General features: G+C 35.2%; 1 protein-coding gene across 2 annotated transcripts; it reads right to left on the reverse strand.

Annotated features, from left to right (window-relative positions):
* Window positions 1-23,432, reverse strand: LOC138319249 (mediator of RNA polymerase II transcription subunit 17-like). 2 transcript variants are annotated; one of them, XM_069262272.1, is made up of 14 exons: window positions 23,302-23,432; window positions 19,868-20,044; window positions 19,235-19,376; window positions 18,533-18,710; window positions 18,258-18,419; window positions 15,614-15,744; window positions 15,288-15,359; window positions 14,908-14,973; window positions 11,864-12,060; window positions 5,013-5,069; window positions 4,790-4,921; window positions 2,661-2,781; window positions 1,951-2,099; window positions 1-498 (listed from the first exon to the last, which is right to left on the reverse strand). In XM_069262272.1, the coding sequence occupies exons 1-14, from the start codon at window positions 23,418-23,420 to the stop codon at window positions 279-281; spliced, it is 1,923 nt and encodes a 640-aa protein (XP_069118373.1). In that variant the 5' UTR covers window positions 23,421-23,432; the 3' UTR covers window positions 1-278. The 2 variants fall into 2 exon arrangements, with proteins under 2 accessions (XP_069118373.1, XP_069118372.1); XM_069262271.1 differs by having other exon boundaries at window positions 11,864-12,063.
* Window positions 23,433-23,609: the final 177 nt, after the last annotated feature.

Below are 23,609 nucleotides of genomic sequence, written 5' to 3' on the forward strand. Positions count from 1 at the left end.
ACTCGAGAAACTCGAGCAAAAAACAATATGTCCCCCAGTTCATTTGGGGGACATCATTAAAATTGCTTTCCCATGGTACACTGGGCTTCTGTTTATTGTTTTCCTTGGAGAACCATATTGATCAACAGCCAGTTCCCTACTTGCCCAATGATGTTTCAAGGGTCATCTGATGGCAAATCAGACCAGCACTGTGTGCTCACATTTCTGTGGTCACAGAAATCCATGATCTTCCGATTGCATCAATAGCCACATGGTTATACAATGTAAATACTTATCTATCACTTCGGTGACCTTGTAAGCACTGCTAACAGAAGTTCAAACTTTGATGCAAAACTACGCCCATCAAACCGTGAGAGGTCAACAGATTGAAAGTCTGTGCCTATACTTTGCCATTTAATGTCCTTTAAAACCGCCCTGTTCTTTCCATTTTGATCTTTGGAGTTACACTGTAGGAAGACTTTCACGCCACTGCTGGGCCCACTCTTTATGGCCAGTACCCTAAACAAGTAGACAATTATTATAAAATGTTAATGGAAAACACTTCAATATCATGATCTTTGATTTTTCCCCCCAGAAATACTATATAAGGAAGAGATAAGGAATTTACACTGATAGTAACAATACTATATAAGGAAGACATTCACACTTAATTGTCAGAAATACTATATAAGGAAGACATTCATACTTAATTGTCAAAAAAACTTTATATAAGGAAGACATTCACACTTAATTGTCAGAATACTATATAAGGAAGACATTTACACTTAATTGTCAGAAATACTATATAACGAAGACATTTACACTTAATTGTCAGAAATACTATATAAGGAAGACATTTACACTTAATTGTCAGAAATACTATATACGGAAGACATTTACATTTAATTGTCAGAAATACTTTATAAGGAAGACATTTACAATTAATTGTCAGAAATACTATATAAGGAAGACATTTACATTTAATTGTCAGAAATACTATATAAGGAAGATATTTACAATTAATTGTCGGAAATACTATATAAGGAAGACATTCACATTTAATTGTCAGAAATACTATATAAGGAAGATATTTACAATTAATTGTCAGAAATACTTTATAAGGAAGATATTTACAATTAATTGTCGGAAATACTATATAAGGAAGACATCACATTAATTTAATTGTCAGAAATACTATATAAGGAAGATATTTACAATTAATTGTCAGAAATACTATATAAGGAAGATATTTACTAATATATTGACAATTATTGTCAGAAATACTATATAAGGAAGATATTCACATTTAATTGTCAGAAATGATATATAAGGAAGATATTTACAATTAATTGTCAGAAATACTATATAAGGAAGACATTCATACTTAATTGTCAGAAATACTATATAAGGAAGACATTTACAATTAATTGTCAGAAATACTATATAAGGAAGGCATTCATACTTAATTGTCAGAAATACTATATAAGGAAGACATTCATACTTAATTGTCAGAAATACTATATAAGGAAGACATTTACAATTAATTGTCAGAAATACTATATAAGGAAGGCATTCATACTTAATTGTCAGAAATACTATATAAGGAAGACATTCATACTTAATTGTCAGAAATGCTATATAAGGAAGACATTTACAATTAATTGTCAGAAATACTATATAAGGAAGGCATTCATACTTAATTGTCAGAAATACTATATAAGGAAGACATTCATACTTAATTGTCAGAAATGCTATATAAGGAAGACATTTACAATTAATTGTCAGAAATACTATATAAGGAAGACATTTACACTTAATTGTCAGAAATACTATATAAGGAAGACATTCATACTTAATTTCCCGAAATACTATATAAGGAAGACATTCACAATTAATTGTCAGAAGTAATATAATTTAAGAAAGACATTTTGAATTAGAGAACAGAAAATGAACAAGAAGTCTGATACATACCTGTCATGGTTTGGTGATGCTAGTACAAGTGATGAAGCTGTACCCACGTCCTCCATATCCCCCACCCCCAGGGCAGTACTGGTACTCAGCATCTGCCATCCCATCATACGGGCAAGGTTCTGGGAAACACTTAACTGGTGCTGGGATATCTGTCAAATAACATATATCACAAACACTTATGGCTTTAATAACATTCCAGTACCCTAATTTTTTGCATATTACCCGTGGGCTACACAATTTAAAACATTGAAAATTGGATTTTAGGCTGCTATCTGATAAAGCAGGTTATTTGAATCAATGACAGATTGTTCGGCATTGGTGGTAAACTTGCGATTTCTGGGAAGGGAATCTCCCATACCAAGTGTAATATATGTACAATGTCTAAAGATACACGTGACCCACGTACAATATAATGGTGCAAGTTATCTGTAGAAACCTAAATACAACATTTTGAGGCAATTATGCAATCTACCAGAGTACAATATACATAAGAACTTATGGTAAACAGAGGTGAAAAAAATTAGCTTTCAAAACAACAATTTGTTGTTAGCATTGTATTTTATCTGAAAATATTGCTTGATCATTGTACATTTTCTGTCTGTAAATGTTGTGCATTATCTGTGGTGTGTAGTAAACTATTATCTGCAAATATTATTTTTCCTGTGTAAACAGATACAATCTATATGTTATGTTTGATAAAGTAGGTTTACCTGCCACATGATGAAATCCTCGAGTTCCCGCTCCTCGTAAGAGAATGTGTAAACACGTCCCTCACGTGTGACAGCCTTTACCATATCCACACCGATGTTAAGTACAAAACTGTGCCACACCCTACACAAATAAAGCACAAGGAACTAGATTAATGACAAATCAGAAAGGATCCTGCTGAGAGAATTACCCTGAGATATTCAGACTTATAACCAGGCAAATCTCAAACTTTAAAAAAAAAATGATATTGAATAACAAGACAATGGTTTTTAAGGAAACCCATTGAAGACAAACAGATGGATAGATGAACAGTCTGACATAGTGATTAGTAACTAGTTACTGATAATCATTACTTTACCTTCATGTCATGTAAGCCCTTAACAGATGATTATTAAGATGAAAAAAACTATGTACTGTTGTTTGTCTGTCAGAAACAGAAAGATATAAATTCATGGATTTTTTAACTAAACATAGTGTTCCCTCCCAACAAAAGCCAATGTTGAAATACTGGCTTTAGTAATCAAATCTAAAGAAGAGATTCAAATGAGTTAATGTTATTGGTCATTGGTACAGAGGTAGCATACTCGAGATTCTCTATGTATTGGTCATTGGTACAGAGGGTAGTATACTCGAGATTCTCTATGTTATTTCATTGGTACAGAGGGTCAATATCGAGATTTCATGTTATGGTCATGGTACGGGGACACTCGATTCTCTATTTATGGTCATTGGTACAGAGGGTAGATACTCGAGATTCTCTATGTTATTGGTCATTGGTACAGAGGGTCACATACTCGAGATTCTCTATGTTATTGGTCATTGGTACAGAGGGTAGATACTCGAGATTCTCTATGTTATTGGTCATTGGTACAGAGGGTAGCATACTCGAGATTCTCTATGTTATTGGTCATTGGTACAGAGGGTAGCATACTCGAGATTCTCTATGTTATTGGTCATTGGTACAGAGGGTCGCATACTCGAGATTCTCTATGTTATTGGTCATTGGTACAGAGGGTAGCATACTCGAGATTCTCTATGTTATTGGTCATTGGTACAGAGGGTAGCATACTCGAGATTCTCTATGTTATTGGTCATTGGTACAGAGGGTAGCATACTCGAGATTCTCTATGTTATTGGTCATTGGTACAGAGGGTAGCATACTCGAGATTCTCTATGTTATTGGTCATTGGTACAGAGGGTCGCATACTCGAGATTCTCTACGTTATTGGTCATTGGTACAGAGGGTAGCATACTCGAGATTCTCTATGTTATTGGTCATTGGTACAAAGGGTCACACACTCGAGATTCTCTATGTTAATGGTCATTGGTACAGAGGGTAGCATACTCGAGATTCTCTATGTTATTGGTCATTGGTACAGAGGGTCGCATACTCGAGATTCTCTACGTTATTGGTCATTGGTACAGAGGGTAGCATACTCGAGATTCTCTATGTTATTGGTCATTGGTACAGAGGCTTACATACTCGAGATCCTCTATTGTCTATATATGAATACCTTACTATATTACAAGCATGAACTGCTAAAATCTGGTGTGTGACTTCAGATGAATTATAAACATATGAATAGGAGAATGTATGGTAAGACTGTAGAGCGGGACTGTACTTTAAAAGTTAAATTCGTCTGAAGTAAATATTGAATCAGTTTAGATATTACCTGGGTATATGACAATATCACATGAAAGAACATTTTATAACGTTTAAAGGTAATGGATTCTATTACTGTATTTTTGTACAAAAGTCTATATATATATAATAGTACTTTTTCAGCTTTAATCTTATTTAGCATTAGACTAGAGGCAGTAATTTACATGAAATTGTATTTATAACTGAAATAATTCATTTATACAGGCAAGTGGGTATAGAAATACCACAATGTGCTTCTTATATATTGTAAATATATCTTAAAACTAGTTTGGATACTTTAATCTTCACCATTTTGCCTAATATTTGTGGTCGTGTGTGTATATATTATCATCATTCATTTTTCATCGCAGAAGATGGATCATAAATTTATAATTTGTGCCTAATCATATTTGTATACATGTAAATATAATATAAATGCAAACCTTTGATATCTTTGTATAGGAGGTGAGATTAAGTGAGACTACCTACCTTAGATCATATCCCTGGGATGTGATCACCACACGACAACTCGCCTCTAGACTGTTGTTTGTACAGTTCCAGTGAGTGGCTAAGTTAGGATCCTTTTGTGTGGAGGCGTAGTGGTCTATAGTCTTCATAGTTCTGTAACAGCAAGTATCGTTAATCTGTAGTAGAAACAGAACAATTTGATGTTAGTCCGTATGTAAACACAATAATAATCGTGTGTACCTACCTCAAGCGCAACACACTGTGCTTCGTCTGCTTGATAATCTGATGCAGCAAACTTTCACTGAAACATTAGAAAAGAAAATTATAACAATGAAGTAATAAATACATTTTGAAATAATGTGATTACAAGAAATATAGTATTTGAGCCTAATTGAAATTATTTATAAAGAATAAAATAAGATCTTTTAAGTTGTTTAAAAATCAGTGATATCTACATCAACAACAAGGACAATAATTATATAATTCAAAGAGAAACAAGAGGCTCATGGGCCTTAACGGTCACCCGAGTTCGGATAAAGAATGGAACAAAGACATATAGACACTATATACTGACCCTTGAAGTCGGTCAGTATAAAAAAAAATTTGACTTTTAAATCTATAAAGAGTATTTGGTTCCATCAAATCTGTGAATTCAAAAGATGTTTTAAAATTTTAGTCATTTTGACCCTGTTTAGGCCCGCCCCTCTGGTCCCAAGGGCGTCAGCGAGGACCGATATGGATGCTAAAATGCTATATCTCATGCTAATACCTGTAATTCTAATCAAGTTTGACTCATTTCCTATGAAAATTGAGTAAATGATGTTCATAAATGTGTTTTTACTATATATGGCCAAAAAAAATTAATTAGTTGGTTCTCAGGCCTGTGCGCATATAATTTTTAAGCCCCGCATTGCCGATTTTATTGTAAAAGTAAAAAAAAAAAAAAATTGTTTGCGTGGACCAAAATTCCGGAAAAAATGTCCGTATCCGTTTTTTTGTATAATTTTAGACAGCACATCTTAAAAACGCTTGTCTGCATTCACACTACGAGTATTCCAAGCGCCAACGTGATCTTGATTGGCAAACGGTCTCGTAAAAAAGTGTCCGTCTCCAGCTTTTTTTAGCAGTTTTAGACGGCACATCTTTTAAACGTTTGTCTGCAATACTAGTGAATGAATGTTCCAAGCGCCAAAGTGATATGCAAAACACGACTGTGGTAGAGGTGAATTGTGTTCCGAAATAATCAAAAAAAAACCTCGGATGAGTTCAACTGTCTTTATTGCTCAGATCTATCAGCGATTTGCAACTGCCCCCCCCCCCCCCCCCCCCCGTTCCCCAGGACGGGGGGATCAAACATGTCTTTTTGCCCCTCCATTTTCGCCGACTGAAATTTTCTAAAAAAATGCTTATTTGAAAGAAAAAAGGGTCCTCCTGCACATTTTTCGTACTTCATTCCAGAAAATTTTGCGCTGCGCGGCGCATTTCCTAAAACGTTCAAGCACATGATGCCAAACCTTAAAGATGCTCCACCGCCGACAGAGTATAAATGATATTCATCATTTGAATAATAATTGGTGTTTAATCGTGTATATATATGCCTAATTAACACACACAAAAAATAAAATGATTTGTTTCGCCATTGATGCATGCGCAATCAGTACTTCATTTCATATAGAATATAGTGACATGGAATTTTTTCGGGATGCAATTAATTATTTTTTCATATTTTTAACTTGAAGTAAAGTAAGAAGCTCAAACTTTTCAATGGTGATAAATGTGTAAAGTAAGTAACTTTTGTTACTGAAGAAAAATACTAAATCGTCTACTCCTGTTTTTGATAATGAAAAAATACCATTTGTCAGCGGTGGGGCATCTTTAAATAGTAAAAATTCAATGCACACAAACTAGACTAAAAATGTCCATCAAGGGATTCTATGTACTATTTAAAAAAAAATGTCTCTAAAAGATCAATTTATTTATATGTCTTAGCGAGACAATAAATTCATTTGTTTTATGTTACACAACAATGTGCCGATGGTGTGAAGCCGGTATATTCAGATCGAGTAGGGTTGCATAATGTTATGACGACAAAATTATCATTTCTAAATGCAGGTAGATTTAAATAAAAAAATTACCATGTTAAGAACGCTTTATAATCATTAAAATCCATCATAAAACTCATCTCAGCCATTCTAAATCGTAATTTTTTTTCCCGGGGGAGACCCCCGGACCCCCCTAACACCAAATTCTCGCGCCTTTGAGCGCTCACAAATTCATCAAAATGCATCGTAAATAAAACCTCATCTAAGCGATTCTAAATCGTAATTTTTTTCCGGGGGAGACCCCCGGAACCCCCCCCCCCCCCCCCCCAAAAAAAAAAATCCACCAAAATCTCGCGCTTTCGGGCGCTCGCAAAATCATCAAAATACATTGTAAAACTCATCTCAGCCATTCTAAATTACAATATTTTTCCCGGGGGTCACCCTCAGACCCCTAAAACACCAAAATCTTTGTTAATTATTTGTTAATTTCCTTTTAGCGACCCCACTGTCTATAAATGTGTACAAGGATTAAATTTAATAATATATGAAAAATGTACATAAAGCATATATGGTTGGGAGTTAATCTCCTCCTGAAGGTGCGACTGACCACCAAATATTGTACTGCAAATTATAATAAAAAGACTTATATAATCTCATTACTCAGATGAGAATATCACATATACTTCAAAAATACAATTAATTCTGTTACATAATTTTGAAGTTATTCAAAATCTTACCTAAATATAATTATTTAAATATAATTATTTAAATACATATGTTACGAACAATTACATTACACAAGTCTAGTTTCAATATAATCTTAATGAGACTAATAAATAAAGTCTCGAATATAACATGCATTGTACATAAAATCAATAAGACACTTACTGTCATAAACGTCGTCCGTCCTCTTTGAGACCACAAAGGGTACTAACGAGATAAGGACAATGAAACACGCGCCAAAACTGACCACCCGAAACGGACCAATAAAATCCAACAAAACAACTTGCATAATTATGACCAATACAAATCACACCATAGGACACTGACGTAACAACAAACTAACGAGCAACGCAACGCAAAGCACCTGTACACTACGATCACAATATGGGATACAATACACGGACAATTCGGACGGAGAACGATACAAAACACGGGACGGTTGGCGCGAATGACGGCATAAATATTAAAACAAAATACAATTTATAGTTTATAAATTTCATCCCTGCTACACGACATTGTGATACGGCCGTGCGGTAATGTCGCTGGTATCTGTCCACATTTGGCACGGTTCCACGGTGGTACTGCCATGGAACATTATCGGTGGATTCTCCGATGCTTGTACTTTGACCGAACTGTTCCAATCATTGAAGGAGGGCACATAAGGACACCAAGATTGGACTTTTCCCGAGAAACTGATGCTGAACAAAATCGCGGCGTCAATCGGTCAGAGCAAAGTGTCTGGATTAGATCAAGTAATGATGAACATGAAGGTTGGGAGACTGTCACAGCATTCCGCCGTTACATCCGATATGACATTATTGATGATGCATGAACCCAAACGAAACCTGAATACCGTGATCATGACAAACGGGTGATAGTGGGAACAGTAAACGAAATGCTTTTGATGTGCTTTTCGCGGCCACTCGGAAACTGTCATTACCGGAGCCCTACACAACAAACGTGTTGTATTTAACAAGGTGTTGATAATTTGCTGTTACGAAATCCTTTTGAATTGAAACTTTGGGTGAATTTTACCTCCTATTGTGTTGGGAAATTAAAAAAAAAAAATAAAAATCCCTCGTCTCTTTTTTCTACAATAAAAAAAAAGAAAAAAAAGCCCTCCCTCCCTCATCTATTTTCAGAAAAAGTGGCCTGAGAACCAACTAATTAATTTTGTTTGGCCTAAACTAAATTAAACTTGACCCCCTCCCAGGGGGAAAAGTGAGACCCTAGGGTCATGTAATTCACAATTTTTATAAAACACCTTAAGACCTTTCCATCTATAAGGAGTATTTGATTCTACAATTTCAAGAATTTTAGAAGAAGATTTTTGAAGCTTTAGCTTATTTGACCCATTTTGGCCCTACCCCTCTGCCCCCAGTGGGTTGGCCAGGACCAATATGGATATGATGTTAAAATGCTATCTCAGGCTTATAATTTTAACCAAGTTTGACTCATTTCCTATGAAAATTGAGCAAAAAATGATCCTAAATGTGTTTTCCCTATATAAACTATAGTAAGGCTAAGAAAAAAACTGGTGTGTTCCCCTCTCATCTCTCAAAAAAATAGGGTTGGTAGGTAGGATTTAAAAAAAAAAATTTTTTTTAGACTTTTTTAGCGAATATTTCTTGAGGATGCATAATAATGAAATGGAGAGACAAGGCTTAGTTTACAGCATTAAATTGTATTACAGGTGACTCCAGCTATTTGCATAATGATTATTCAAATGTTTCGGTTATTTACATAAGCATATGTAGTCCAGATTTTCCCTTTCCTCCATGTATTTGTATCAATTTTTACATAACAAATAAAAACTTAAGAAATTCTAAAAACAAGAACGGTATTTTTTTAATTTTCCAACATAATTTCAGCAAAATTCATCGATCACTAGAAATCAGCATGGTAACACATTAAGGTTATTGGATGGCTAATCATTTTATGTATGAATCAGCAAAAAATATTTGACACTGACACGATTTGCATCAGCAGCTGTAGATTATTATTTCATTATCATCACTGACTCAAACATCTAATTAAGGCATTTACACTTTCAAATATGTTTATTTGTTAACATAACGTACCTTAGATCGCGATCGGTTGGAGAAACAATGCTTCCTTACAACAACTGGCATTCATGGGGTAGTCTCGTCAACCAGAGTCTTGTTGACTACGACAGACAGGTGCATATCAAGCGTCTGGTTGAACGAGATATAGAGTCGTTGTGCGTAATACGGATGTCAAAAATACTTTCTACACTGTTTCATTGCAGTTTGAATTTGCATTAGCTTCAGAAGTATTATCAAGCTAATTCACCACATCGAGCAACAATGCTAAAAGAATTCTCAAAACACATTTAAGGCCCGGTGAACGCATGACTCCATCATCCGCAGCCATTTTCAAATTTTTCATGTGTCAAAACAACACTGTCGATCTGCCCTTTGGTGTTTAATCAGGATCATAAGCTCACTTTGTCCCTAAATTAGTTTGTTATTTAGGATCAAAATTGATATGTAAATATTTGCAGACACAATCATGTTTAGTTATTGCATTAGGTTGCGATCGCATTAGGTTGCGATCGTCGTCTAGCGTTTTCTCAAACAGATTCATGTGTCACTTAACGTAAACAAGAACCTCACATTGGAACATTTTGGTTGTAAATGATTTGAGATTTCATTTTTTGAATATTTGTGCTCTAGGCTATTATACAAGCATTTACAAGTGAGCCAGTGTGAAACAATAATAACAGAAGACAGGCTAAATTTTTGTAATTTTCCGGATGACCCCCCCCCCCCAAAAAAAAGATTAAGGTCGGTGGTTTAAAAATAGGGTCGGTAGGGAAAGCGGAAACACAACATTTTTTTTCTAGACCTAAACTTGACCCCCTCCTCAGGGAAAAATGTGAGACCCTCGGGTCATTTAATTCACAATTAGCCTATTTGACACCTTTTGACCCCGCCCCTATATATCAGCTATCAGATATATAGCTAAGACCTCTGGGGGTCAATCATAGAAAATTTGTTAATAGGATTCAATGGCCATCTCATACTAATAATTCTGACAATGTTTGACTATAACATCGCATTTCCTATTACAAATGACCAAATAATGCTCAAAAAATATGTTTTACCAATATACACTATAATGAACTTATTGAAATATGTAAATATTTGCAGACACAATCATGTTTAGTTATTGCATTAGGTTGCGATCGCATTAGGTTGCAATCGTCGTCTAGCGTTTTCTCAAACAGATTCATGTGTCACTTAACGTAAACAAGAACCTCACATTGGAACATTTTGGTTGTAAATGATTTGAGATTTCATTTTTTGAATATTTGTGCTCTAGGCTATTATACAAGCATTTACAAGTGAGCCAGTGTGAAACAATAATAACAGAAGACAGGCTAAATTTTTGTAATTTTCCGGAGGACCCCCCCCCCCCAAAAAAAGATTAAGGTCGGTGGTTTAAAAATAGGGTCGGTAGGGAAAGCGGAAACACAACATTTTTTTTCTAGACCTAAACTTGACCCCCTCCTCAGGGAAAAATGTGAGACCCTCGGGTCATTTAATTCACAATTAGCCTATTTGACACCTTTTGACCCCGCCCCTATATATCAGCTATCAGATATATAGCTAAGACCTCTGGGGGTCAATCATAGAAAATTTGTTAATAGGATTCAATGGCCATCTCATACTAATAATTCTGACAATGTTTGACTCATTTCCTATTACAAATGACCAAATAATGCTAAAAAATATGTTTTACCAATATACACTATAATGAACTTAACCCCTTCCCCAGAGAGAAACGAGAGACCCCAGGGTCATATAATTCACAATTTTTGTAAAGGACCTTAATACTTTTCTATCTATGAAGAGTATCTGATTCTACCACATCTGTGAGTGGAGAAGAAATTTTTTTTAAATTTTGATCAATTTTGCCGCTTTTGGCCCCTACCACAGCCCTCTGGGAGGTGGGGACCATATAATTCACAATTTTGATTGGCCTTATTTGCCTAAGAAGGTTTGTGCAAAATTTCATTGAAATTGCTTCTGCGGTTTTGGAGAAGAAGTTGAAAATGTTAATTGTTTATGGACATACGATGCACGATGGGTGAAGGACAAGGCATGACGACGGACAAAACGCGATTAGAATTGGTCACTCGAGATTTTGTCTGAAGTTACTTAAAACCTTGTTTAAAATCAGTGATATCTCCATCAAGAACTAGGATAATATATAATTCTAGGAAGAAAGCCAACTGTCACTTTCACACACAATGAAAACAGGTGAAAGATTGCTCTTCATTTAGTAACTTTAAAAATTTACTTACTTTTCTATCATTTCCGTCAGCTCTGAGCGTGATAAAGCATTAGGTCCTGCAAGTCTCCGCTTTTTTGAGATGCCGATGACAGCTGTGACAGGATGTGGTGGGGAGAAATGGATATTCTTAAAATGGAGTTCACGTAATAATTGATGGAGAGAGTGTTCCAAAACGTGATTGTGGTCCAGTTTATGAGGTGCTGATGACTGCTAAATATAACAGAAAGGAGGTTTAGATCAGGCTGTATAACGTCAATATAACGTTACTGAATAGATAGCAAGAATACCCAGGTAGATTGACACGCGACCCGCAAATTTCAATTGGCGAATCCAATTTTTGACCCAGAGCTAGCCCTGAAATATCAATATGGATAAGGTAACAAAACAATGGAGTGGAGTCAATATAACGATAATGAATAGATAGCAAAATATCAATATGGATAAGTGGAATTTTACAAAAGAATCTTTTGTAAAAAAAAAGAAGACATTTTTAAGACTGATAAAGAAATGTACCGGTATGTCACAAATGTCATAGACATTTATCATTTTGTTTACATAGGAATGAGGCCAACATTCTTAAAACAATGTTCATATATTTTCCTTACCGTATTTGACCGCAAATAAGACCCCTCCCGCAAATAAGACCCCCCACCTATTTTGACACATTTTCAGACTTAGAGGGGATGTCTGCAAATAAGACCCCCCACCACTTTTTCAGTTTACTGGATGATCGTCATAAAAAGATCACGTAGTAAACAACTGTTTGTGTGCTTGTTATTTTTGTCATTTAATTCAAGTTAATTCACTGGTGATTTTATTTAACTACCAATAACTTCGAATTGTGGACAGTGCTAATATTTAATTTGAGGTTATTTTCAACAAAATACGCCGATATATGTTTCCATGAACACTTCATATCGGCATGGTCAACACGTTTTATTGTTCGTACGGCTTGTCATTTATTACATGAATCGGCAAAGATATTCGTCATTGATGCGAATCGTTTCTGCAGTCGTGGATTCTAACTCAATACAATCATTACCTTAACAAGTACTCATTGTAATGGACACCATTACATAGTCCCCCAAACGCACCCCCAATTGCAACAAATCTGAAAAAAAGTGTGCACTATATGCGCTTAAATACGGTAATACCAGGCTATTTTTCAGAGAAATTGATTTGGCAGTAATCATGACTGTATGGCATCCCTTAAAATTTTAAGTTAAAACCCCCATTTACCAATTTTCAATGAATTGCTGACGAAAATTTGAAAACAGGAAGTTTGCCCAGCGACAATCTTTTAAAATTTTCATCATATTGATGAGCATCCCTTAAATACCCCTATATACTAATTTTTATTGAAATCAGAGACCAAAATATAAAAACAGGAAGTGGGCCCAGCGGCCATCTTGGAATACCAAAAATCTTTTCGAAAATGTTTTTATGTTGTTCGCCATCCCTTAAAACCTCCTGTAGACCAATTTTCATTGAGATCAGAGATCGAAACCTGAAGAACAGGAAATGAGCCAGCGGCCATCTTGGAATAGCAAAATCTTTATGAAAACCTTTGCATGTTGTTCGCCATCCCTTAAAACCCCTATATACCAATTTTCATTGAGATAGAAGACCGAAACCTGAAAACAGGAAGTGGGCCAGCAGCCATCTTGGAATACCAAAAATCTTCACGAAAATGTTTGCATGATGTTTGCCATCACTTAAAACCCCCATAGACCAATTTTCATCAAGATCGGAGACCAAAACCTGAAAACAGGAAATGGGCCCTGGCGGCCATCTTGGACTTCCGGTTGGGAAAAAAAAAACCTTTATGCACAATCCCACACCCTAATGAATACGTATGTGAAGTTTCGTGATAATCGGCCCAGTAGTTTCTGAGAAAAGCTGCGGAAACCCGCGCGGCGGAAGAAACCAGAAGAAATAAGAATAAAAATAATAATAATAATAATAATAATAGGAAACAGAGCAAAAACAATATGTCCCCCCACTTCGTTTGGGGGACATAAATATCTACTTAAGGCATTTACAGTTTCAAATATGTTTATTTGTGAACGTAACGTACCTGTAGTTCACGACCAAGTTGGAGAAACCATGCTTTACTTTTCGGCCGCCATGTTTTGTTTACGCAGTCAGTATAATATGATTAGCCGCAAAGTTTCGTATTTTACTCTGGATACAAAAATACTTGCTACGATGTTTTAATGCAGTTAATACTTGGATTAAGTTCTGAAATATTATCAAACTATCGTCGTATCAATAACAATACCGATCAAATTCCCAAACACGACCCGGTGTGAAATGTGAAAGTATGGCTTCAACCCGGCGCTATTTTCCTACACATGTGTGTACGATGTTACAAACAACTGCATAAGTGCATGTCGGCACGTTGAAGTTAAATCACGATCGTTTGCTTATTTGGCTGAGACAAATGTACGTAAATTCTTCTGTTTATGAAAGAATTTGGTATGTAAACGTTTGCAGCGAATTTTAAGTAGACCTCAGCCTGAACGGCGATCGTCCTTCCGATTCACGGCGATTGATTCACGTGTTTACTAAGACGGAGATGTAGTTGTGATCGTAAACAATAACCGAATTTGAATATCTTAATATAACTATACGATTATTAAAACTTCTGGATTAAAATGACATTGCTTATGATGCTGTTTCTTCGTTTTGATTCATTGGTGAATGTCCGCGTGACTCTTGCAAAAATGTGCGTTTCCCTTTCAGACTTACGTTACAACTGCCCTAGTTTAGTTTATATTTTAATTTGTCATAACATTTGAATTTAATTTTACTCATACGTCTTCATAATTATTATAAATATTTGAACATCTTGCTATCACCCATCTGTCATACGACTGTTACAACAATGACAGGACATTAAAAAATCCAAGATGGCGACTTCATTGATCGATGTTATCAGGCGGGTTGTCCGCAAATAAGACCCCCCCACCACTTTTGACCTTTATTTCTTCTCTGGGAGGGGGGTCTTATTTGCGGTGAAATACGGTAATCTCAAGCAATTAAATGACTTACTTTTTTGTCTTTATCTTTGCCAGATGAATGGCACAATACAATAGAAAGTTGAGTTCCAGGAAAGATCTGAAATATAACAACCATATTATAGGTGTAATGCAGATTTATCATACCTGTATATGTATAGCTTCTTCCATGTAAAAGTATGTATTCAACACTAAATTAATTATCAGATTTCCTGGTATACTGCATTGTGTTACACAGAGTACACACAGTCATATAACATTCCACTGTCGTTAACAATTGACTAAAATAATACAACCTCACAACGATAATTTTTGTATATGCTACCGACAAATAATCTGATGATGGTAAGGTATAAAAGGATATAAAATGACTAAGAACATTAGAAAAGTGGAAGTAACTATACTAGAGCTTACATTGGTGATGATCTGGTTTCCCACGACTAGATGAGGTACTGATGATTTACTTTGTACTGCTTCTCGGGCCAACTGTGAATAAACATAACAAATTGTATACAATAAATTAAAGGATTAGAAAATATTAACATCAACTGAATAACAAAATATCATCTAATAAGTAAATATTCACTCATTGATAATATTAACATGGTAAAATGTGCATGTATGAGACCTAAGTAAATTGCATCTATCATCCGTTTTCTTTGATAGTAGCTAAAATATAAATTGTAATGATTCACAAAAATCTTTTAAAAAACAAACATCCACATCACCACTCAATTTACCTGTGCAAAGATTTCTTTACAGAAGAGGACATTCTGAGCCACCTCCAGTTTCTGTTGCCAGTAGGCATCAGTAGGGATGGTGCCGAGACCAGACGGGATCTTCAGAATGGCACTCATCAAATCCATAGCTTCTGTAATAAGAAAGAATCAGTTTAGTAAAACATTCAGTAGATAATATATATTATGTGACTAATCACAGATCAGAACAATAAAATTGTTGACAAGGAAAACCTTGTCCAAGGGAATATTTACATTTTCACTGCAGTCCCACTATACAACCTTACCAAACGCAGTTGGCAGTCATATAGACAATGAACTTCAAACGCTTATTATGACGTCATTATCATGTGACATCATAATTGTTGAGCCAGCGATCACGCAAGATGGCTGTTCAAATGGCTGTTCCATCCATGATGATAACGAATGATCATTTCATTATGAATGCAAGATTCCTGATGATTTCATCATAAAATTGTAACCAAATGAAAATATAAGCATTTAACGTCTTTCAGTTGGCATTCATAGCCAATATGAATGCTAATTGAACAGCGCGCTTCATGGAATTTGCCTCTGTCCAGTTTGCATTCATATTGGCTATGAATGCCAACAGAAAGAAAACCAATGCTTAAATGTATGTGAAGCCTTCAAGTTCACAATGAATAAGAACAATAAAACTTGAAAATGACAACCTTGACCCCCACCTGTATATAGGTCATACCCTCAAATTCACTACAAATTACAATAAAACTTACCCAGGACAACCTTGACCTCCATCTGTATATAGGTCATACCCTCAAATTCACTACAAATTACAATAAAACTTACCTGGGACAACCTTGACCTCCATCTTTATATTGGTCATACCCTCAAATTCACTACAAATTACAATAAAACTTACCTGGGACAACCTTGACCCCCACCTGTATTTAGGTCATACCCTCAAATTCACTACAAATTACAATAAAACTTACCTGGGACAACCTTGACCCCCACCTGTATATAGGTCATACCCTCAAATTCACTACAAATTACAATAAAACTTACCTGGGACAACCTTGACCCCCACCTGTATATAGGTCATACCCTCAAATTCACTACAAATTACAATAAAACTTACCTGGGACAACCTTGACCACACCTGTATATAGGTCATACCCTCAAATTCACTACAAATTACAATAAAACTTACCTGGGACAACCATGACCCCCACCTGTATATAGGTCATACCCTCAAATTCACTACAAATTACAATAAAACTTACCTGGGACAACCTTGACCCCACCTGTATATAGGTCATACCCTCAAATTCACTACAAATTACAATAAAACTTACCTGGGACAACCTTGACCCCCACCTGTATATAGGTCATACCCTCAAATTCACTACAAATTACAATAAAACTTACCTAGGACAACCATGACCCCCACCTGTATATAGGTCATACCATCAAATTCACTACAAATTACAATAAAACTTACCTGGGACAACCTTGACCACCACCTGTATATAGGTCATACCCTCAAATTCACTACAAATTACAATAAAACTTACCTGGGACAACCTTGACCCCCACCTGTATATAGGTCATACCCTCAAATTCACTACAAATTACAATAAAACTTACCTGGGACAACCATGACCCCCACCTGTATATAGGTCATACCCTCAAATTCACTACAAATTACAATAAAACTTACCCGGGACAACCTTAACCCCCACCTGTATTAAGGTCATACCCTCAAATTCACTACAAATTAAATAAAACTTACCTGGGACAACCTTGACCCCCACCTGTATATAGGTCATACCTTCAAATTCACTACAAATTACAATAAAACTTACCTGGGACAACCATGACCCCCACCTGTATATAGGTCATACCCTCAAATTCACTACAAATTACAATAAAACTTACCTGGGATAACCTTGAACTCCACCTGTATTTAGGTCATACCCTCAAATTCACTACAAATTACGATAAAACTTAACTGGGACAACCTTGACCCCACCTGTATATAGGTCATACCCTCAAATTCACTACAAATTACAATAAAACTTACCCGGGACAACCTTGACCCCCACCTGTATATAGGTCATACCTTCAAATTCACTACAAATTACAATAAAACTTACCTGGGACAACCATGACCCCTACCTGTATATAGGTCATACCCTCAAATTCACTACAAATTACAATAAAACTTACCTGGGACAACCTTGACCTCCACCTGTATTTAGGTCATACCCTCAAATTCACTACAAATTACGATAAACTTAACTGGGACAACCTTGACACCACCTGTATATAGGTCATACCCTCAAATTCACTACAAATTACAATAAAACTTACCTGGGACAACCTTGACCTCCACATATATATAGGTCATGCCCTCAAATTCACTACAAATTACAATAAAACTTACCTGGGACAACCTTGACCACCACCTGTATATAGGTCATACCCTCAAATTCACTACAAATTACAATAAAACTTACCTGGGACAACCTTGACCCCCACCTGTATATAGGTCATACCCTCAAATTCACTACAAATTACAATAAAACTTACCTGGGACAACCTTGACCCCCACCTGTATATAGGTCACACCCTCCAGTTCACTACAAATTACAATAAAACTTACCAGGGACAACCTTGACCTCCACCTGTATATATGCCACACCCTCCAGTTCACTAGGAATGATGACCTCTAGACTGCCCTTAGGTAAACTGGCCTCAGACCCTTCTCCAATGTTTGTACTCTTAACCACCTCAAACATTCCACCCTGCCAGTACCTTGATCCAGCTACAGATACAATGATGATTGAAGGTATAAAGGGAAGTAACTTGTACAAAATTACAAAAATATTGAGTATCACAGGTTCATCTTTGTAAGTAGAGATTAGGGTTATCACTGACCTGACTTGTAGCTGAGGTCCCCCAGTATCAGCTTGCCAGCCTTCTTGAGTCTCCAGTTCTGTCTGAGTTTGAGCAGCTCTATATGGAAATCCCCCTGCGGTTTACTACCCATCTCTGACTGTGATCGTCTTAACCTTTCTGCTCCGTTTAACAAAACATTTGTTGCTTCATTCAAGGCCTGAAAATAGAATTACATACATTAATCCAAAAAGCAAGAAAACATAATTTTGCATTAAATAATTGCTGCACATTACTGTTTCCAAAATTATTTTTTGTATAAATCATATAAGATATTTAATTAAAGATGCTCTACCGCTGATAAATGGTATTTTTTCTCTATCAAAGTTTAATCTTTTAATTTTACTTCAAGATAAAAATATTAGAAATAATTAATTGCATCCCGAAAAAAATCAGTGGCACTATGTCCTATATGGAATGAAGTACTGATTGGGCATGGACAAAAAGCAAAATAAATCATTTTACATTATTTTTGTGTTAATTAGACACATATATACACAATTCAACATCAGTTATTGTTCAAATAATGAGAATAGTTTATGCTGTGTCGGTGGTGGAGCATCTCTAAGAATGTGAATCCCTATTCTATAACAGTACTTAAAATATAAGCAGAATGCTGATATATATATATATATATATAAGTTAGAGAAATTAAATGGTCAACAGAAAGCTATCCCTGCATACCGATTTCTTGGAAAGGAGTTGGAGTTGGAGCTGAGGTTTAGGATCCAGTGAAGGCTGGGAAACCTGATCCAGGATCATGTAGCGCTTCTCTTTGGTGATGTTGAGGACATCGAGAAGTACACTCATCTCTGTCAGGGAGGCTCTAGATTGTCAGAATATACAACAATCTCAATGACAGCTTAACACATTCAGAATCTGTTGATAATTCCACTTGATACATTATACAAGAATCTCTATACATAGTTATGATAAATGATTGTAATATCTACTAATTATATAATGACCATCAAACATTACACAACCTTTAAGATAAAAAAAATAAACTGTATATATTTTCTGTTCTGTGTAGATATATATCAATTTATCAAAGAGAAGTAAAAATAACAAGTCAAATATCATATTGCATAATAATGTTGAATAATAATAATTAATGATTAACAATAACTCTATAAAACCATACTAAATCATACTGATGAGGTTAACCAGTAAATTACCACTGCTGAGTGAAATGTATGCTTGGATAGCTCAAACATGTTTTTTGTTTTTTTGTGTAAAATCTAAATTGTGCAGAAAATTTTAAAAATACATTATGTAATATCCAAACCTGATGGAAATTCTTCATCAATTTCTTACTTAATTTTGTTCCTGACAGAGTCCCATGGCCAAAGTGATGGTTGGAATGATGTAGCATTCTTATCATCACTTTCCTTCTCTATATCGCCCGACAATCCCTTCTTGTCATCTGATTCATCTTTGTAAAAATCAATCTTTGAGGCAAGTTTACTCAAGTTCTCTGACATAGATAATGGCCTGAAAAATACATAACAAGCTACAGTTTCCACTGTAAATTGTTTGTTCATCAGAAAATATCGAATGAGGCACAGCAAGCATGATTCTATGATACAATATGATTATAGTTGGAGATTACCCCAGGATCCTCCAGAGACGTTTATATTTGTGTTTTACACAATATTACCATGAATACTAAAATGTTTACAGACAGGGTCATATAAGGATGTGCCAGGTTTGATGGTGGAGGAAAATCAGAGAACCTGGAGAAAAAACACTGACTAGTGGTCAGTACTTGTTTACAATGGTTTACAATATTGAAAGTTTTTGGAAACTATGAAACACTTGCAAAATGTTGAATCCTAATGAAAAAACAAAATATTAATACATATGTATAATCTAAATGACCTTTATAGCACTATTAGTAAGAACAAAAAGAACTTTGCATTTTCTATGCAATTAACAAAATAACAAACAAAACTAAACTCTCTTTTCAGAAAACCCAATTACATGTACTTTGTGTCAAGGTTATACAGACAAATCCCATTAATTTGAAATCAGTTCTATTGAAATATTGCTTAATTTAAAATGAAAAATAATCCCCGTCCATAAGCCTTTTTTATCTTTGTATTGTTATGTCGTTTAATTGGAAATTGGTTCATTTGAAACATCATTTAATTTGAAATATCACTTAATTTGAAAGGAAGACTTTTTCCACGACAATAATAAACAATTGTTTTTACATAGCTTAATTTAAAGGTGCTCCACTGCTGACAATTGGTATTCTTTCACTATCAAAAACAGGAGCAGATGATTTAGTATTTTTCTTCAGTTACAAAAGTTACTTAATTTATACCATTACCACTTTTGAAAAGTTTGAGCTTATAATTTTACTTCAAGTTAAAAATATAAAAAATAATTAATTGCATCCTGAAAAAAATCTGTGGCACTATCACAGGCATCTGCTTCTGGTTTGATAAAAATATAATAACCTACCCCTACTATGTTCATATAGTAGGGGTAGGATATTTTATTTTTCCAAAACCAGATGCAGATGCCTGTGATGAAATGAAGTACTGATTGGGCATGCACCAAAGGCAATATGAATCATTTTTTGTGTTAATTAGACACACACACATATATATACATGATTAAACAACAATTATTGTTCTAATAATGAATGTCATTTATGCTCTGTGACTGTCAGCGGTGGAGCATCTTTAAATATCGAAGATCGGCAGACATGGTCGGTGCTAATCCAATAATATTAGATCTCGATATTGAGAAACTTCTGATGTGCAATATCGAGATCTAATGCCCGAACCCTATACGAGTCTTCGCAAGTTCCGCCCTCGAATTAGAGCGGAACTTTGACGCTTAATTACCAAGTGAAAAACTTACCAGAATGTCAAAAAACATGTATAGGGTGAATCAGTAGTTATCCATGAACACATTCTAGTAATAGTGGTATAAGAATAGGTATGACATAACATTAATCCACGGAATAATCACACATTTAAGAGCTGACCCATAGCATCGCTGTATAATCTACAAATGTAGGTTAATTCCTATTCAAATTTTCGTCACTTCCGGTTTATCAAATTATAGTACGGTGTATCAAATGGAAAGATAATATTATTAGTGGTAACCAAGGTTGTTTGTATGCACGGAAACAAGTATTTTTTATTAGTTCTGATTGATTCTGTAAATTTTTAAATGAATTGATGCATTTTAGTCGAAATACTGCAAAATATTTCATAGATAATGATACTTTTACTTTCCGTCACCATTCCGTAATTTGTAACAACCGAGTAAAAATAGCGACCGGGTAGACTTACAAATAGTGGTGGGGGTATAGAAATGTCTAAATTCGGTATAACAGTGCAATAGTGACGTTTTGAATTTTGGATTTAACATGATTTGGGATAATTCTTTCAGGATATAAAAGGTTAGTGTAAACACAACTTGAAATTTTGAATTTATATCGAGCCCATTTCTGCGCCGTGTGAATCCTGCCTCGATTGTTAGAAGTTAGACATGACGTAATGTAATCCCTATTGAGATTCCTCCTCTAGACTCTTTTATATTCGGACGTCTGATAGATGTCTCTCGTCGGAATCCCTACTCGGGCCTTGTAAACTTTATTCTGGAAAATCAAGTCAGGTTGACCTACCTCTTGTAAGGGTCTATTACAGAAATAATCCAACTGCAGTGGTTCCAACACTGGCACACATCGATAGTGGAGATATTTTTCTCTCAAAACGCACATATATTATGAAGTGACATGTATTGAAAACAAAGAACCATCTCATTTTGCAAATGATGTTATGTTCTATTGCTACTTTGAGCAGCCATTTTGAAAGTCCCTCTCTGTCATGTGACCACTATAGTCTGTTTCAATAAAATTCATTACCTGTATAACCTTATTCCATTCAGTGTAATAGGCATTATCTGGAACGCACTATAGTGGTCATGTGACAGCGAGGGACTTTCAAAATGGCTGCTCAAAGTAGCGATAGAACAAGACATCATTTGCAAAATGAGATGGTTCTTTGTTTTCAATACATGTCACTTCATAATATATGTGCGTTTTGAGAGAAAAATATCTCCACTATCGATGTGTGCCAGTGTTGGAACCACTGCAGTTGGATTATTTCTGTAATAGACCCTTACAAGAGGCAGGTCAACCTGACTTGATTTTCCAGAATAAAGTTTAGAAGGCCCGAGTAGGGATTCCGACGAGAGACATCTATCAGACGTCCGAATATAAAAGAGTCTAGAGGAGGAATCTCAATAGGGATTAGACGTAATGATCAAAAGTGTCTCGTCGTGCTATACCTCTAACATTGTTGGAGTAGGTCGGTGCATTCGATCAATAGGTAAAAATGGAATGCTGTGGTTCACAATATACCAATTACATTGTAATAATAATCGTTCGATGTGTTATATACAAAGTTAGAATATTTTACGAGTAATAAATATGGAAAATATTCTTACTATGTTCTTTTTCTATTTTTTACATCACAAAATGTTAACAACTGAGTTTCTTCGAACATAAATTGTACATCTGTTTTTTTTGCATTTTACATATGTCAGAGTAACTTCAAAACTCAAATGGACATTCGTGACGTATTATAACAGATGTGTATTGAATGTGTTGTAAAGCAATCCAGTATATCAATGCTTGGAAATTGCTTTGTTGGAGCGGCTAATTAATCATGCAAATATACACTAAACCACCCTACATCCGACATATAAAGAATTTTTATGAGACGTACTGGACATATATTTCTTGTATCTCCTGACCCTCTCCGTCTGCTCTTTCCACTATTCGACATTCTTGAATTTGATTTTCTTGTACGGCCTCAACGCAAATGTTGACTCCGGCGGCCGCCATATTTCTAATGTAAGGAGCCGTCGTTTGATGAAGAACTTATTTTCGAACATATGTTTTACAGATAAAGTAACTCTAACAGAAACAAAATATAAAAGAAATGAAAAGAAAATAATATCAAAGATAGAAAAAAGCCAAACAACAAAATATCAGTAAATGCCCAAAATCTTAGAGGATAAAATATGAGGATAC

Source organism: Argopecten irradians, chromosome 3 (assembly GCF_041381155.1).
Source record: "Argopecten irradians isolate NY chromosome 3, Ai_NY, whole genome shotgun sequence".
NCBI classification, from domain to species: domain Eukaryota; kingdom Metazoa; phylum Mollusca; class Bivalvia; order Pectinida; family Pectinidae; genus Argopecten; species Argopecten irradians.

Bases quoted from the DNA above. Each gene is read 5' to 3' on its own strand.
- LOC138319249 (XM_069262271.1), bottom strand. From the start codon at position 23,420: ATGGCGGCCGCCGGAGTCAACATTTGCGTTGAGGCCGTACAAGAAAAT. The intron at 12,064-14,907 runs GTAAGTCATTTA...TGTTATATTTAG, and splicing joins GCAAAGATAAAGACAAAAAA to CAGTCATCAGCACCTCATAA. The intron at 499-1,950 runs GTATGTATCAGA...CTACTTGTTTAG, and splicing joins GCATCACCAAACCATGACAG to GGTACTGGCCATAAAGAGTG.